General features: G+C 47.1%; 5 protein-coding genes across 5 annotated transcripts; 3 read left to right on the top strand and 2 right to left on the bottom strand.

Annotated features, from left to right (window-relative positions):
• Nucleotides 1-1013: 1013 nt before the first annotated feature.
• Nucleotides 1014-3170, bottom strand: COCMIDRAFT_8539 (uncharacterized protein; the record flags this gene model as incomplete). The annotated part of the gene is made up of 4 exons (XM_007693491.1): nt 1014-1396; nt 1456-1926; nt 1977-2973; nt 3030-3170. 4 exons carry the CDS (start codon nt 3168-3170, stop codon nt 1014-1016), a joined length of 1992 nt encoding a protein of 663 aa, XP_007691681.1.
• Nucleotides 3171-3603: 433 nt separating this feature from the next.
• Nucleotides 3604-6112, top strand: COCMIDRAFT_60969 (uncharacterized protein; the record flags this gene model as incomplete). The annotated part of the gene is made up of 3 exons (XM_007693501.1): nt 3604-3880; nt 3943-4913; nt 4964-6112. Coding segments are annotated over 3 exons (2397 nt in total), but the record flags the coding sequence as incomplete, so codon positions are not given.
• Nucleotides 6113-6171: 59 nt separating this feature from the next.
• COCMIDRAFT_105247 (uncharacterized protein) lies at nt 6172-7268 on the bottom strand (the record flags this gene model as incomplete). The annotated part of the gene is made up of 3 exons (XM_007693500.1): nt 6172-6445; nt 6501-6982; nt 7044-7268. 3 exons carry the CDS (start codon nt 7266-7268, stop codon nt 6172-6174), a joined length of 981 nt encoding a protein of 326 aa, XP_007691690.1.
• A 2477-nt stretch (nt 7269-9745) lies between these two features.
• COCMIDRAFT_29480 (uncharacterized protein) lies at nt 9746-10975 on the top strand (the record flags this gene model as incomplete). Its single annotated transcript, XM_007693497.1, has 2 exons — nt 9746-10228; nt 10280-10975. The coding sequence occupies 2 exons, from the start codon at nt 9746-9748 to the stop codon at nt 10973-10975; spliced, it is 1179 nt and encodes a 392-aa protein (XP_007691687.1).
• Nucleotides 10976-15766: 4791 nt separating this feature from the next.
• On the top strand, nt 15767-16601 carry COCMIDRAFT_29479 (uncharacterized protein; the record flags this gene model as incomplete). Its single annotated transcript, XM_007693496.1, has 4 exons — nt 15767-15979; nt 16037-16079; nt 16230-16286; nt 16351-16601. The coding sequence occupies 4 exons, from the start codon at nt 15767-15769 to the stop codon at nt 16599-16601; spliced, it is 564 nt and encodes a 187-aa protein (XP_007691686.1).
• Between the last annotated feature and the right edge of the window lie 292 nt (nt 16602-16893).

Genomic DNA, 16893 nt, shown 5'->3' with positions numbered 1-16893 from the left:
AAAGAAAGATCGAAATATAAAGGTTCAACTATCTACTGATCAGTATCCGGCCATTCTTTTGGGAGAAAAACAGTCTGACACGCTACACGCTAAACATATTCAAAAAATCACAGTCATTGATTACTTCAATCACATCCATGGCACCAATTTGTGTAACTCTCCTCGGTATCAACTCCAGCACCGCACACATTTCAGCGAGTCCCGGCTCCTCCTGGGCCGTAAAGTATCTCATCCCTTCCCTCCCCATCAAACCCCCAATCCCCCCAATCTCTCCTCCACTCACGCACCCATAAACCGCCCCAACCTCCCCAAGGACCCTGCCAACCCCCCAGACATCGTCCTCGCAATCGCCAGTGTGCGTGTCATTCACCACTATAACACAGCCATACCCACTATCCATGTGACCAAAGCCGTTTACGTCGAGTGGCCCCTCGGCTCGAATCTAGACCCAAGCATAGGAAATGAGAGTGGCGACGAAGAGGGGTGTGAGTGGTGAGATGGTGGCGGGGTTGCAAGCGCGTAGTAGGTCTTATGTGCCGGGAGTCAAGGAGTTTGGTGAGGAGGTGAAGGGTATTGGGAGATCGGTTAACGAGCAGGTTGATATTGAGATGGGGTGAGCTGGTGGATGTGGTGTCGCTGGCAGCGGAGTACATATTGAAGAGAGAAACAGGCGGGGATGTTTTTACAATTCTATTTGGGCATCCTGCTGATGCTGTGGTTTTGCCTCAAGGGAGGTTGGGGAGTTTAGTGCTGTGCTGGTGACGAGGTGGATGGAGGTCAGTTTGGTGAAGGGAGATGGGGAGGTCGATAGGAAGGATGTGCGTGAGGCGCCAAATCATGTCTTTCTCCATGGTGCCCTGGCAAAATCTTGGGTGCTGGTTTCGATTAATGTTAGGAACGCGAAGGAGTTTAAGGGGACGCGACCTGCTACTTGGGTACCAAAAGTAAGATTCGACTTACACCGCGTCCCTTGTTTTGCATGCCAATATATTATTCAAGAAATCAAAGACATTTTATCTATAGACAAGACAGGACCGAAGATATTCCTCCGCCTCATTAGTGACAGACAAAGGAACTAGCGTCCCAATGTACCCATCAGGTCTCACTATGGCAATAAGTCCTTCATCTTTTGATACACCAAGTATCTCATAAGCATCTTCTTTCGGCGACAACCCATATGTCCGCATCTCAGCAAGCTGCTTCACAATTGGGGGAATGTCAGTCCATTCGAATCGCTCCTTTAAAGGGTGAAGAACGACAAGATCGATCGTGCCTGCAGGAAACTGTTCAATGATCTCACTGCATAACACTAAGGCTGATTGAGAGACACCGGATTTGTCAAGAAGATCCTTGCTTGCAAGTATGATAACACGGTATCGGCCTAATGAAGGCATTTCTTTGATCCACATTAGCTGAACTGCCAGTTGTTGGTACCGTAAGTTGGTGAATGCGTACCGTCATGTAATTGACGCCTAGTCGCATCCGCGTAACGTTTCACCTCGACATTGAGCAAACGTTTCCCTGGAATTAATGCACCACCGAATCGACCGTTTGTAATGCATTGAGGGTTGACTGGCGTCCGAATCAATATGCTCGATTGATACTGAAGACCGCATCCGCTTGTAAACCCACTATTTTCCGTAAAGACACGGAGGAATTCTTCATGCGTAAGACCTGAAACTGCAGAATCCGCTGCACCAAGCTTACCAGAGAAGATGTGAGAGAAGGTTGTGTCAAATTCGATAAGTTGGCGGGCAATCTCGATGCGCTCCGACTCAAAGGTCTCTAGTATTGGGTCCGCCACTCCTGGTGAAATATGCGGTGTCAATCCGTGGATGCTGTGAGCGAGTTTCCACGAAAGATTGTAAGAGTCCATCATAGAAACGTTCATGCCTTGTCCAGCTTTTGGGCTATGTGTATGGCACGCTGCTACTGTTAGTGTGTCCGTCCAGTGAAAAGTTCAGGCCTGAGCTTACCATCGCCAACAATAAACACTCTGTCAATACCGTCGGGAGTTCTCGCAGAGAACTTCGGCGTTATTCGTTGGCCTATCTGGTACGCGGCCCACCAGTCTGGTGTGGTCCCTTCTTTGATATTAATGCTGTAGGGAGAAAACACTTTGCGTGCCTGCTGGAAGATGTAGTCCAGTGTTACAGCTTCACGTTTCCTTTTGTCGGCTGACTTCTTATCTGTTCGAGGATCTTCATCCTTGTTTACCTCCCCAGGGACTTGTACATACAGGCGGGTAAGATACTCGCCGGTGGCAATCTGCTCCCTGGGGATAACCATGACTGACCCTGAATCGGAATGCACAGCACACCGCTTGCGGATATCAGGAAAGTCTGTAGTCGCAACAAAGTCACAGACTCCCCATATATGATCCGTTGTCTCGCCTTGTAGGCTCAGCCCCATGCACGCTCGTACTTGCGATCTTGCACCATCTGCGCCAACAAGATATTTCGTGCGAACGGATCCTTGCTTTGTGCTGCCATCAATATCGTCGTATTCATAATTCACAAGAATTGGAAACTCGGAATTGGGATCTTCCACAATGTACTTGAGGAAACGATGAGATCTCCGAATCGTGTCCTTAGGCGCATACAAATGGAGATTTTCTTCGAGTATCCGCTCGATACGGCCCTGGTGGATCGTGACCTCGAAAGGGAAGCGAGCAGGCACACTCACGTCAGGTACAAATTGAGAGCGTTCAATGCCTCTCTTGGCACCATTAGGACTCTCCTGCGAACTCGCAGATATTGCATTCCAAAAGGCGACCTCTTCCATATGACAGCCTTCATCGATAATCTCCGCGGCTATACCAAGGGACTGGAGGACCTCTAATGTTCGAGGCTGTAGGCCATCTGCTTGACCAGCCTTTAATGTTCCGGGTTTTGAGTCCAAACAAAGTAGTGAGGACCCAGTAAGCCCATATCGGGCTAGCAACAAGGTTAAGAAAAGACCACTTGGCCCAGCCTTATCGCGAAAGTGTCAGTCATTACATTCTTTTTGACGCCCGTCTCCATACTTACGCCGATGACAACAACTTCGCGACTCTCTTCTGCGCTCGACAAGGGTTCCGGTTTGGCTGAGAGTCTTGGTAGGGGCAGGGCACGAGAAGGAAGGATCCTGAGCTCCCTTGCTGCATTAGACGTCTCTTGGAACACCGGCATGTCGTAAAGACTTCTGGAACGATTGTTGAATGATTCGTGGATTCATTGGTACTTTGACCGAAGGCATGCTGGGACTTTTAATAGTTTTCTGGTAGAGATATTGCACGTTGACAAAGGGCTTTACAGAATGCTCTCGTCACTAAACATGGACTTAGCGCCGGATTTTCGCTGATGTCCGACTTCCGGTCGAGTTGTTAGCGGATATCTTCTGGCCTTCCTATTGGCCGCATATGTCATATATAGGTGGAGAAGTGGGTATCCCGGATCATGAACTACCAAATAAATGGCATATCGCCAGTTCTGCCCCCAACTTCAAATCTTCCGCCAGCAACTCGCACACCCTCGGATGTTTCAAATGCAATCTTCATCCGAGACAAGCAACACGGTACAACCGGAACGGAATGTATTCCCTGTTGCGGATCTAACGGCCAAAGGATCTCGTAATTGTCCACGAGTGAGCCATGCCTGTCAACGGTGTCGCGCAAAGAAGGCCAAATGCGATCAGCAACAGCCGTGCCTGAATTGCGTTAAGCATGCTGCCCACTGTGAATACGGCATCAAAAGGCGCAGTCGTCAGAAAAAGAAGCAAGATCATAGAAGCGCCAATGAAACGCCAGGTACTTCCCTGTCTTCCGGATTTACTGCCAGGAGTCAAATTGCGCCGAATGAAGGCGAGTTGCAGGAGCTTCCTCATGATACAGCACTACCTGGTACGTGATTCTTGCGTTTCCCAGTTTCCCGCGGCATCAATATCACTGACCTTAGACATTAGACTTTGTACCTCGGGCCTTATCAGCAAACACTTTAGATGTAGTAGGCGATATCAATCATCGCACTCAGGGCACTGAATTCTATGGCACATCGTCTAACTTTGTGCTTCTCAACCAGCTCTTTTCATTCGCTAGACAACATGGTCTCTCCGGCTACGTGCGCACTGATGTTCATGAATTGGCCACACAACTTTTCCCTACCAGCAACTATAGCCACAACGGGTCACATACTCGCAGTGAAAATCGCCTACCAGTTACCAACATGCAAAATGCTCAACCCGACCTGGGAGCCTTGCCTCAAGATCGAGTTTCTATCATCAATATCTTGTCAAACGAAGAGGTGCCCTCACCACCGTCAAGACCAAAGACGCCTCCACACGTCGCAAGTGACCGACATGTCGAGTTAAGTGATGCGGTGCCAAATTATAGCTGTACGGTGGATGAACGTTTGGGTTCAACGCGGCGCGAGGGCCTGCCGGCCGCGCGTCAAAGTGCCCGACCTGAGCATATCGTCGATGCGATCAGTTCTCCACGCCGCACTACAGTTCACGACGTCCAGGATCAAATGTCGGCATCTACTCAGACTTTGAAAAGATGTTTGGAAAAGATGTATATCAGTATCTTCTTCCAAAATTTACACTATGTCCATCCCCTGCTTGATCCAGTTCAGTTTGAAGAACGATGCGGGAGGGAAATGTGGGCCCGGCATACTACCACTGGAATAACCAAAAGTTACAAACACTTCTCTGCCCTTTATAACATCATCGTGGCTGTGGGCGCCCTTATCGCTGGTAGAAGCGTTCTCAAGGATCTGGGGCAGGACATGCAGACATATATAGCGGGATTGGCAGAGCCTGAAGGACAGATTTCTTCACAGTCAATCTCCCGTATGTATTTCCGACAGTCCAAGAATCAGTTGGGAGATGCATATGCAGTGTGTTCCTTGGAAAGTGCGCAAACGCTCCTTTTAATGGTTGAAAGCCCTCATCTTGCCTGCAATGCCACTTGCTAATGATCGCGCAGTCCCTCTACTGTCAAAACTCCCACATGCCGCACCAATGCTACATGTACTGCGGCCAGGCTGTCCGTACCGCTCTCGCGATTGGCCTTGCAAACGAATCCATGTCAAGGTCGACAAAGGACCGAAAAGCTGCGCGGCGTACTTGGTGGTGCATATATTCTCATGAAATCGACATGAGCTGCAGCTCAGGAAGAAGGGACAGTCTCAGGAAACCGCACAGTTATCAAACCCCGCTGCCTATTATCGAGAACAGAATTGATGACGATCCTGATACCTCAGAGGCTGAGCACAAAAGCGTTGTCATGATAAATGAAATGGTACGCTATGCCGCTATCCTCCGCCGGATATGTAAAGAGCTATATCATGACACCAAGGGCCTCACATTAACGGAAAAGTCAGCAATCGCAAAGGAGCTTGATGGCCTTCTTAGCGATTGGAAAGCCAATCTGCCCGAGTGGCTTGACTTTGGCAAACTCTCTTTCCGAGATGAAGAGTGGGCAGGAAAACAAGGAGTTGTTTTGCAATTGAGGTACCTGAATGCGAGGATACTAGTACATCGAATATTCTTGATTCCGTCCATGAACTATAACGCATCGGAGATGTCCAATCATGTTGGACTCTGTCTGAACGCCGCAAGAGAGACAATTCGGCTTCTTCATGATGCGTACACTCATCGTCACTACTTTCGCACGTGGTGGTACAATTCAACGTATACTCTGTACGCCGGCATGATCGTTCTTTATGTCGTCATGCTCCGAGCCACTGCATTGCGAAGTGAGGACCTCTTGGAGGATGTTATCAAAGCTCAGAATATCCTACAGTCGATGCAGGAAGCTCCAGTGGCTCTCCGGAGTGCGGAATTACTACGAGAAGGGTTGGAAATTGCTCGGTCAATGAGCCAGCGCGATGCAGCTATCTCTGTTCCACTTCCTCATGGCCATACGGACCAGGTCGATGGTGAACCCCAAGGTCGAAGCAACTTCAATGACTTAGGACAAAACTTTAATTATTGTTTCCCTGAGACAAGCTTCGCTGCAAATGGGCATGTCACGGACCCTGAAACACTATTCGCATCACTTATAGACCCTTGTTTACTACAGGATTTTACAACAGGGTTGAACGACTCGGCGGATATAAGTACTTCTGCATTCCTATTCAACGATCTCGACAACGATACATCAGGTGGTTATCCAATACTCCAGCCTAGTGCCTAATCCACATCTGGAACCGGTAGATTGTCGATGAACCTGAATTTGCCACTCAGGACAGCCATGGCCTCTTTTGCCTTCTGCCTGCGTAACTCTACTGCAGCTTCATCGGTGACTAAAACGAAGTCATAGGAGATGAGCGCAGATCCCAACTCCACCTCGTAAGTCTTGGCTTGACTTTTATTCACAACTCTCTGTAGCGGAACCACCAATGAGTCCTTGACACCAAACACTGCGTCCGTCGATTCGTACGGATCGTTCTTCAAGTACAGCGCACTTTCCACGTTTGTTAGTTAAAACCAAAGCCCGCGGCCGAGGGGCTTTAACCTACGTTATGAGGGGATCGTATCCATCCTTTTTGAACATGAAATGTATATGGCTCGGTCGGTACGGATGGCGATTCAACAATTTCAAAAGTTTGCCAACAGGCCCGTCGTGTGGAATTGGATAAGGGACAGGAACGATAGCTTTGAACCAAAAGTTACCGTCCTCATCACTCGTTAGCACAGCCCTGCCATCTGGACCCGTCCTATCTGCGTGTTGAACATCGTAGAAGCCTTTTGAATCCGTCTCCCACACATCAATCTGCGCTCCCGAAATGGGGTTACCGTTCACATCTTTCAGCGTACATAGAACAAGCAGCGGCTCCCCATCTGGATCGTGCGATATGAGACTACCCTGGCCCCTATTTTCGGCTTCGTGTGTGTGGAAGGGGCCAAGTACGGTGCCTTCGGTGCTTCCTTTCGGTTTGGGATGGTCAATCGAGTCTACGAGGAGGGAAAGACCTAATATATCTGATAGTAAGATGAATTCCTTAGGCTCAATCAGCCATCATTCAAAAGGTCAATGCTAGAAATTGGGGTTTGCACGTTACCTGTCTAGTTTCTGAGGAGATTTGTCCAACGCTGGTTAAGAAGAGGATGGCTGTCATCCACTCATCGGTGGTGAGCCTGACCTCCCTCGCTAGTTCGTGCAGGTGTGTTACAGCTCGCTCGAGGATATATTTCAAGCGGGGACTGGCGCATTGGGAATTGATGGCGTGCACATTCTCGGTGATGTTTTCGGTGGTGAGATCCTTCAAGTTGATCGGGGCTGACATGATGGCAAAAGGTCGTATTGGTTGTTTCGAAAGCCCACTCGAGCCGTTACGTGTGTGTAGGAGGCTTAAACAGGAAGTGTTGTAGATAACTGATGATGATGATACCTGGAATATGCAACAGAGTAGTTTGACTTGTATTGGCTATCTTGTGCAGTGTTGATATATGTTTTGCTTTGACCCAACCCATTTCTGTAATAAACCAATCGCGGACCATCAATCAGTCCCACACTTCTCGGAAGTCTGAACAAGAGATTCAAAACCAAAACTTGTATAATTCCGGAATGGAGAAAAGCGTCCCGGGCCGTTCGAACAATCCGACGCCGGACCCGCACAACCGGAGGTAATGGTTGTGTCCGTTGGCTTGCACACAGGTATAGGATCGGGCAAACGTTGTCTTGTGCAACGCTTCACAACCTGATTGAAAAAAAATTCCATGGATCTGAATAACAGACACGAGGTACTTTAAAAACCACAGCTATGTGTAAATATAATTTTTCTTGCATGCATACTGAGCTTCACGAACCTGCGCCTTCCGTGCTCACCGGCCGACGCCCGTTCGTATCAGCTCCTCGATTTCTCCCTCGTCGACCTTTCAGGGATTACGATAGGGAATTTTCACCGCCAGCGGTGATGAGTAAGGCCCGGGATAGAGCACTCACCCCTCTCTCTATCTTGGGCCACGAAACAAATGATAGTGTTTGTGTTTAGTGCATACAATTCTTTCTTGGGGTGCGCAATCGCGTCGAATCGGCTAGTTATACTACTAATATTCCAAGATAAGTTCATGGATAGGAACACATCTTTGAAAAGAAAACAGCAGTGTCTGGTATCATTTGCATGTTCTTCGTACCATCCACTATTGACCTAAACGCCCATCAAAGTATCTGCACGTCAACTTGACACCGGATATAGCCAATTCGGGTTAGCGTCGTGGTCCGGAAGCTCGGAAGTTTGCGCTCGAGAACTCGGGACTAGAGCAATTTCCACCGTGTCTTATGTCGCTGAATATCATAGTAATGGTAATGGTAGTAGAAGAATTAATGGCTTTTGCGCTTCTTCCTTCAGTTGCAGATTATTTTGTATTCCTTCTCTTCCCTGACGCATTTTGAAATATGTGGATGATGGACTTGGGTAAGGGTACTGATACTTGATTACTACTCCAGTGATTAGATGTGTGGATTTAGACATCAGTAGGTTTATGGGATTTTTTGGCTTGCTAGATAGCTAGGAGAGCGATTTTATTAGTAGAGGAAGGAGAGGGGGAAAGGGTGGTCGCAGCGGAGACGCTCTAGGCTTACAAACCGGTAGATGATGGATTTGTTTTTGCTGATTATAGCTAGTAGTGCGAGAGAAGAGAAGTGTTTGTTAAAATACACAGTGGGCTAGGACCAGCCATCCTTTGTGAGGTCCAAACTCCCTTCACCTTCCAACCTTTCAGACTTGGCCTATTTCGGACTTTTTTTTTTAGTTTCGACATTGTTTCCCGTGCAGAGTCGGAGACACGGTCGGGGGTTTGAGGCTACCCGAATGGTCGGACTCATCCGGTTGGAGGTCGGCCATGGTCAGGTGATTCAACAGGCAAAGGAACGATGTGTGAGGATCGTGCTCAACATATCTATCTACTCCAGACGGCATCTGCAATAAACAAGTCACACGCTTGACTCATTCTCTGTCGGATGGGATGCTGTATGCGTCCGCACGTGGACTACTTAGGCACACGAGGATGCACGGCGTCAGCTGATTGCGCGTCTTACCTTACAGCGGGATAATGGCTGGGATGAGTAGAGCACTAGATTGCGGGTAGCGTACAAGCAGGCTTGAACAAGCTCTACAACGCCTCCGGCTTGGATACTTATAGGCTGCGTTGTAAACGCGCTCGTTTAATAGGCCCTGGGTAGACTAATAAGTATGCTCGGGTGCTCCCTTGGCGACCCTGGCTGCTGGTACGTATGCGGAGGCATGCGCACATGTATTGCGCCTCATGTGGCCGTGCACCACTTATGTACAGAACTAATACAGAACATGGGTTGGAATGACACGGCCCCGTGGCCATGGCTACGCTTCGTACTACTCCAAAGTCACCGTCAACACATGTTGCACACATGGATGCCGTGTGTCGTGTGCTTTTTGGTCCGGCGTGAGCAGCCCTCAGCCTCGGGCGGCTCGCTAATCGCACCTCGGCCTAGCTGCTAGTAGGTCCTTGGAACCAGGGCGCTGTGCCTTGCGCAGTCGTCATTCGCAACCTCTGACACGCATCCTCAAGACAAGACCATTGTTGCATCCCTGTGAAGCCATCCATTCTGACTGACGGTATAAAAACTGCATCGTACCCCACACCCGCCGCTGTTTCCTCAAGTCTCTTGGCCCCATTGCTCCTACCCTGTGTGCGCCCCCAGGCGCCCTTACATCACTCACTCCTCCGTCTAGCCCGCCCCACGCTTCACCTCCTCCACCACCGCCGCCATCTCTCTACCATCATGCACGATCCATTCCCCATCGCGCGGCCTGAGAGTCTTGTCAAATATGTCCAACCCGTGGCTGACTACCTATCCCTCAACACGCTGCCCCTGCACTTCCACGAGATTGCTGCTGCCTATGTCCTGTACGACGTCACCTACCGCTTCGTTGCGCCCGCCTTTTCCCGCATCTTTTTCCCCCGCGTATATGCCACCTTCAACGCTCGCACAAAGCTAAACTGGGATGTCCACATTGTGTCGTTTGTCCAGAGCACCCTTATCTGCGCCCTGGCCCTATGGGTCATGTGGACAGACAAGGAGTTGAATAGCATGGACAGGGCAGAACGTGTGCATGGATACACGGGTGCATCTGGCTTGATCCAGGCATTCGCCGGAGGATACTTCCTATGGGACTTGGTCATCACTGTCCAGAATGTCAAGATTTTTGGAATCGGCATGCTGTTCCATGCCATTTCCGCCCTCTGCGTCTTCTCACTAGGCTTCGTAAGTACTTGACCCACACATCGGAAAACAGACTGCTCATCGCTTGCACAGCGCCCATTCGTAAACTACTATACCTGCACCTTTATCCTCTACGAACTCTCCTCGCCCTTCCTCAACATCCACTGGTTTTGCGACAAGCTCAACATGACTGGTAGCACCCTCCAGTTCGTCAACGGCCTGATGCTACTCTTCACCTTCTTCTCCTGCCGTCTTGTCTGGGGCACCTACCAGTCGATCCGCGTCTTCGGCGATGTCTACCACCTATACATGAATGGCTACGTCCCACAACCCGATCCGGAGGTTGGCAAACTGTCAGACGACACTTATGTCAACAATGCAGGCTTCAAGAATGACCTTCTTCAATACTCCGCCGGACAAACTACTCCGCTCTGGCTTATCTCCGCTTACCTAGCCTCCAACCTTATCCTCAACGGCCTCAACTGGTTCTGGTTCAGCAAAATGATCGAGACACTACGCAAGCGCTTCGACCCTCCTATTGGTACGAGGAAGGTACAGCCCAAGGTTAGCGCCACTCCTGTTGAGATATCTGAAAACGAAAAGGTCTTGATTGAGGGTATTCATGTCTCTACCCCTGGGGTCATTGAAAAGGACACTGAAGATTATGTCAATGTAGCGTCTCCCAAGTCGCTTCAGTTTCAGAAGAATAAGAGCGGGACCCACCTGGAAGTGAAGCAGAGCGAGGTTCGCAGTCGAAATCCTTCGCAGAGAGCTGCTCATGCGGCATAAGGATCTCTTTTTTTCTCTCCGGGGTTGGTTAAGGGCGGTAAGTATGGAGCGATGATCCCATGGCTTCGGGACATGCACCGGTTTCATTCTTATCCTATTCTCCTTTGTCAGGTGCGTCAGTTTTGCATACTGATCCGTCTAGAATCTCGTCTCCATTTCGTGAATCGCCTAATATACAACCTATTCATTTATCATTTTTTTTCCTCCAACGTCATGCATCATCCTTTTCTTCTTCGTCTTGATCCGTTTTCCTTCTCTTGCATGGCTCGCTCTAGAACGTTGATTTGATCAGCACCAAAAGTTTATTGTGCGTATCTTTTGACTCGCTAGTAATCTCGCGCCCCGGTCAAGTGGGATAATGCTCATCTTCTCCTTGACAGTTATTCACTAGCTTGGCGCTTCTGCATAACAGAGTTATTATGTCCCAAGGATTCTACAAGGCGTCGGGACAGTGTTCGAGTGTCCATGGCAGACACTATCGGTCTCCACTATGATGCCTTTATTCATTGCTGTGAACAATATGGAATACGACACCTCTGTAGTACTCGATATCGATGTGTGGCCGAGTCCAAAGAACGACAATCAAGAAAAGCGTAAGACAGAAGGTTAGCGATACCGTGTCTCTTCTAAGAAACACCTGTTATTTGCGTCTCGCTGCACCGTAGGTTACCTTCCAATGTGATTAATGTAAACTTTCTAGTTTAACTAGTCAGAACAATAACACAATGTGTGTTTTCAAAACCTTCACATAATTACGTTGTTTCTAAAAGAGCTTCAAAAACTGTTTATTCTCCTAGCTCTTTTCCATCTCATTAATAACTTGATGCATCTTTGACTGCCTGTTCACAATTGATAATCCTCCGACATTCTTTACCCTTTCACACTCTATCTTAAAGGCTATAGAAAGCTAGCGAGTGAACTATTCTAGTTGTTGGTGCTGCAAGGCTTTCAAGACAGGGAAAGGGTTGAATGAGGTGGTAAGGGTTGGCATACAAATGTCTTAGGTACTTCGCTCATGCGGATACTTACCATGCTCGACATGTGATCATCCATTCTACCCTGTTGCTGTTGTTTCATCTGTTAGCCCTGAATTAGAGGACAGAAAGCTCTGTTTCGTGAAGAAGACAGTTTACGTTGTCTTAGAAGATGTGAAATCGATCAGTGTGCGCGAGAACTTTCATTCGCTACCCTTTGAGAAATGTATCGACTGGACCAGGTCACTTCTATATCTACGGATTCCAGTATTGTGTCCACGCTAGGCTTGTTTATATTGAACTAGCGTGTATCTCCTTTCGCCCGACTCCATCTTACTTTCACTTTCTGATCCGTGCACCCAAGTCACAGAATGTCTTTGCAATGTCACAAGACAATTACGCAGTCACCAAAGCAAGAGTGTTTTAAGATCCTGGATCAGAGCTCATGGCGCTGACCGTCTCAGAACGGGCGTACTATCGCGAATGAGTTCGACCCCACGGTCATGGAATACGTCAAGAAGCTGAACTGGACAGACTTGCATAGTGGCGCAACCTCAAATTCCGTGAAGCTCAATCTCTAACAACCGGATGAGCGCACTGTGGATCTCTGCAAGAGCTTCCTTGAGCGGATGGGACATTCGGTCGTTCTCTCCAAGCGACTGGAGGGGTGCGATGTGCCCTTTGCCAGGCTGCTGACTACGAATTTTGAGTTGAAAGGCCACCCGCACCTTGTGGTTTGGCATGCTTGTCATCTGCTGAGAAGGCCGCCAGTAACTGCAGCGCCTTTGCTGCTTGATGGATTCCATGGACACGAAGACTACTTGCCAGGGGATTCTGGGGTGCTGTTGTCGAGCGCAAATCGCCGACTCACGACAACTCGATACATTGACAGCCACACGATTCGATTCGAATTACGCCTCGCGTACAGATGGCAAAACTTGTCAACCTGTGCGGCGACTTGTTCGCAGGCTCTACGAAACTGTCTCCGGACTGGGGGAGACCTAGTACAACATACGCCACGAATATATGTCTGCTTCGCATCTTTTTGTGGTCTGCTTGGCAACGGTCCATAATGCTATACTTACGGGCTGTGAGGAATGACTCCTTCAATACCATAAGTTCCCAACGTGATGGTATGTTTGCCATCAGCAACACTTCTTTGTTACAACGGACGATGCAGAGATCGAGCGAAGCAGCAGCGAATAATGGGGACGTGACCATGTCACTAATACAACCTTACATGTGCTCAAAGGGCTTTTCGACTTCTTAGAGAGGACATTGGCTCGGTCGCACAAGACTTCCGTCAGTTTCAGCTGAGGTATAAGGACACTTTCGGACAGCGAATTCCTCGCTGCATTTTCTCTGGGGATTCAACTGAGCCTACGCGACAGTGCGAAGGGAACTCGCCTTTGACTTGCAATAGATCCGAAGGCATGGAAAACCCTAGACCAGTTGCTGCACGCGCCACACTGTCCAGGCACCTGTACGAAGAAGTTTTGGAACGAAGTCAATTATAAGCGAACCAGCGGTGCTCGTGCTGTGGAAATTCATCCAAAGCAGCCTGAAAAAAGTGACCCATCGCCTAACAACGAGTGCTACAGTGGCAATCTCTCATGTGTGGAGTCACGGGCAAGGTGGACGGGCGGAGCTCGATCGTAGCTAGCTTGCAGCCAAATCACGCGATACACCCACAAGTTCTCACGACTGCACTCCGATACAGTCCAAAAAGTAGTGTGGCTATAGTGCACAGTAGGAATAGAACTATTAGGCACTGTCCTGGGAGAGAATCTAGCACAGCATCCACTCGTCCAATCCAGGAGACCCTAGGATTTGTTGTTATATAAGAAAAAAACTCTCTAATAACATACTACATATAATTGACTTTTGAATGTATGATAATGGTAAAGTAACATTTATAACAAAAGGTCTTATAATGGGTTGCTGATTCTTTAATGAAATTAACCATTAAAGAAGGTTTCGAGAGTGCCAAACCGCCGACTTTCTAAATATCTATTTACTATGCTAATTAGGCCCGAGTATTGTGTTTGGCAACTACTTAAAACAGCCATCGGACCATCCAAACTTCCTACCCCAACAGCAGCTATCAGCTTCAGGATTTTTAGGCTGGGCATCCCGGCAGGCCTGGTAGAACTCTGGACCATAAATCAATACCCCATTTTCCCCAGTGCACTATATTTCAGTTAGACAGAAGCTACGTGAAGTATTGTAGATATCGTTACCCAGCCGCCATTGTCTAAAAAATGTTAGATAATCTAATATACAGCTAAAAGATCAAACGTACCAATAGCTCTGTATTTACTCCCAACATCTGCGCATACGATAGCTGTAGCACACCATTCCGATGTTGAAGTTTCAGGATATTTCATGCATTTGCAAAAGTCGTAAGTACGCCCACCAGCTAGAACTTACTTGGCTATACTATTGAAGTTGTTAATCCTGTTCCCCTAAGTATAGGGGAGAAAACTCATACAAGAACAAAACATAGATAGTAACCTTCATATTGCCTGAGAAATAGCGTAGATGATGATGAAAGCGTTTTAGGGAATGATAGTAAGTAACAAGTGGTAGGATACCTCAACTATATAGAGATTGGGCAGACAAAGAGAAAGGTAGCTGTTGGAGTTAGATTTCGCTGGGGTGAAAATTGGTCGGAAAATAGGTAGGACCTGGGTAAGACTCAAGGCTGACTTAGTCAAGGGTGATATTGCGCTAAATAATACCAGCCAGCGTGCAGGGGCCAATCAACTCTCAACGCTGACCTCTTTCCAGGCATAAAAGGTAATAATTTGTATTGTATGCTAGGAACTTACTTAATTGAGTTGGCTTGGCAATTCTTGTTTCACAAAAAAACGGCCCTAAAGGTCGAAGAAGAGGCTTAGCAGGTAGAATCGAGTTGTCAGACATCAGCTCATATCTATGCAAACATCTCGTTCTAGAGGCGGCGGTTACAGTGCACCCCCATAAGAATGATTTGGCATCCCCGTAAAACAGGGGTCTGCATTATTGTAACGCTATCTATATTATTCTATCTTATACTATAATATCGGTCTCTTTCTCTCCTTTTTGCCTCTCTTTTTACCTCTTTCTTTACCTCTTCTCCCTCTTCTCCCTCTTCCTCTACTTCTCCTTTGGAAGAATAGAGGTGAAAGAAGAGAAGTAGAAGAAGAGATAGAAGAAGAGGTAGAAGAAGAAGTAGAGAAACATGTATCCTCGCTTTTTTCTCATTTTTCTTACTTTGCTAATATAACTTTTGCATAAGTAACTACTAAGTAGGGGTATCCTGCTCATTGGGGTGCTAAATAATTCTTATAGGGGTGTACTCTAACCTTTGCCCGGTCTAGATTACGTGTCTTAGTCTTGGTCTCAACTTTCAAGGTTCATGACTATAATGTCTGGATTTACTTGTCTTCTAAACGATAACGAAACAGGTTTATCAGAGTAATAAGGCGCTTCAACTTTGCAAAATACTAGCTGTATATATATAGTTTCAGATATACTGATATTAAGCTCGTATATTGTAAACTAAGTAGAGTTAAGGTAGATAGAAGTATCCTGCGATCGTCAGGATTGATTCAAACCGGACTGTGTCCTACCAGGTAGAGTCAGGAGCTCATTTACCAGACTATCCTGGCCTACTATAAGTATAGTGTAATCTCCTATCACCGCTGTCTTACTCATAACCCCATTTTTCTCTAGACTAAGAATATAACTCAATAAACCTCATTCATAATACGTGATCTAGAGTGTCAATTGCTTGTAACGTGAGGAACTTTCGGTTCTAGTTCGGAGAATCATTATGGTAGTGACTATAATTATCATTTTGTTAACAGAATTTCAAGTCTTGGCATATACATATAAGTTGAGGATAAAGCTCTCGTCTACTTTATCAACACGAACCGGGAGTTTAATATATTTTCATCAAAATCAACTGAGCCTACTAGCAAGCTCAAAAAATGAAACTCATCAATCTTATTCTTCTTATGAGCGTCGTGTCCGCCAATGGAGTAGCGTAAGTGTATCCGATCTATTCAAAACTTAGCTGCTAACATTGATACCAGAAATACAGATGATCTTCCCATCGTCCCTTTCAATGAGCTACTTCGTCTTGCGTACGTTCACTATCCTATTCAAGGTATTGTCTAATATATATAGATATTAAAACGCTACCGAAGAAATTAGAAAGGCGCATTTCACTGAGTCTGACCGTCTAGCGTACAGTATCTCTCTATTAAGTTGAGATTACGTTCTAATTTATGCAGTTTTGACCAATATAACGGTACCACTAAACGACACTCCGATGATTTGTTTCGCCGCGAGTATGTACTTTTTAGACTATCGAAATTCTAGGCTAACTCTATAGTGTTACCGCTGTGCCTATAGTTTTTAGTTGTCTTGCTAGCACAGGCACTTCTTTTGTGATTGCGGGTGTCACGGTAACTATCATGAAGGTCGGGAAGATCATTAAATTGTCGTGTTCTCAAGGCAGGAAGTACAGCGTTCTTTGCAGCTTTGGATCAGTTGGAACCATTCCGGCCTTTTTCAATATCCCCGCTGGTAAAACAACTTCTGAAATCTATCCGCCTAACGATGCCCCTGGCATGACGCTTACGGGAATACGTATAGAGAAGTAGTTAGATCAAGGGTTAGAGAGAAATAGGGTCTTTCATTTCTTAAGGCTATTGACTATATTCGAGCCCAACGGCTGTAACACAACTTCAATAACAATCCCTGTGTTCCGAAAGTGCCCATCAAAACGATGATAATTACCTTAACGTGACTGGTTATTGAGCGTATGTCTCGTAGAGGTAATATTACCCCTTCTGTATTAAGAACTCAAAGTGTTAGTTTTCGCGGATGAGAGACAGCGTGCTATAAACGATAGTTACTAAGTAGAAGTGCGTTACTAGGTAGTAGCTAAGAAGG

Source organism: Bipolaris oryzae (assembly GCF_000523455.1).
Source record: "Bipolaris oryzae ATCC 44560 unplaced genomic scaffold scaffold_168, whole genome shotgun sequence".
Classification (NCBI taxonomy): domain Eukaryota; kingdom Fungi; phylum Ascomycota; class Dothideomycetes; order Pleosporales; family Pleosporaceae; genus Bipolaris; species Bipolaris oryzae.
This window is presented reverse-complemented; position numbering and strand designations above follow the sequence as displayed.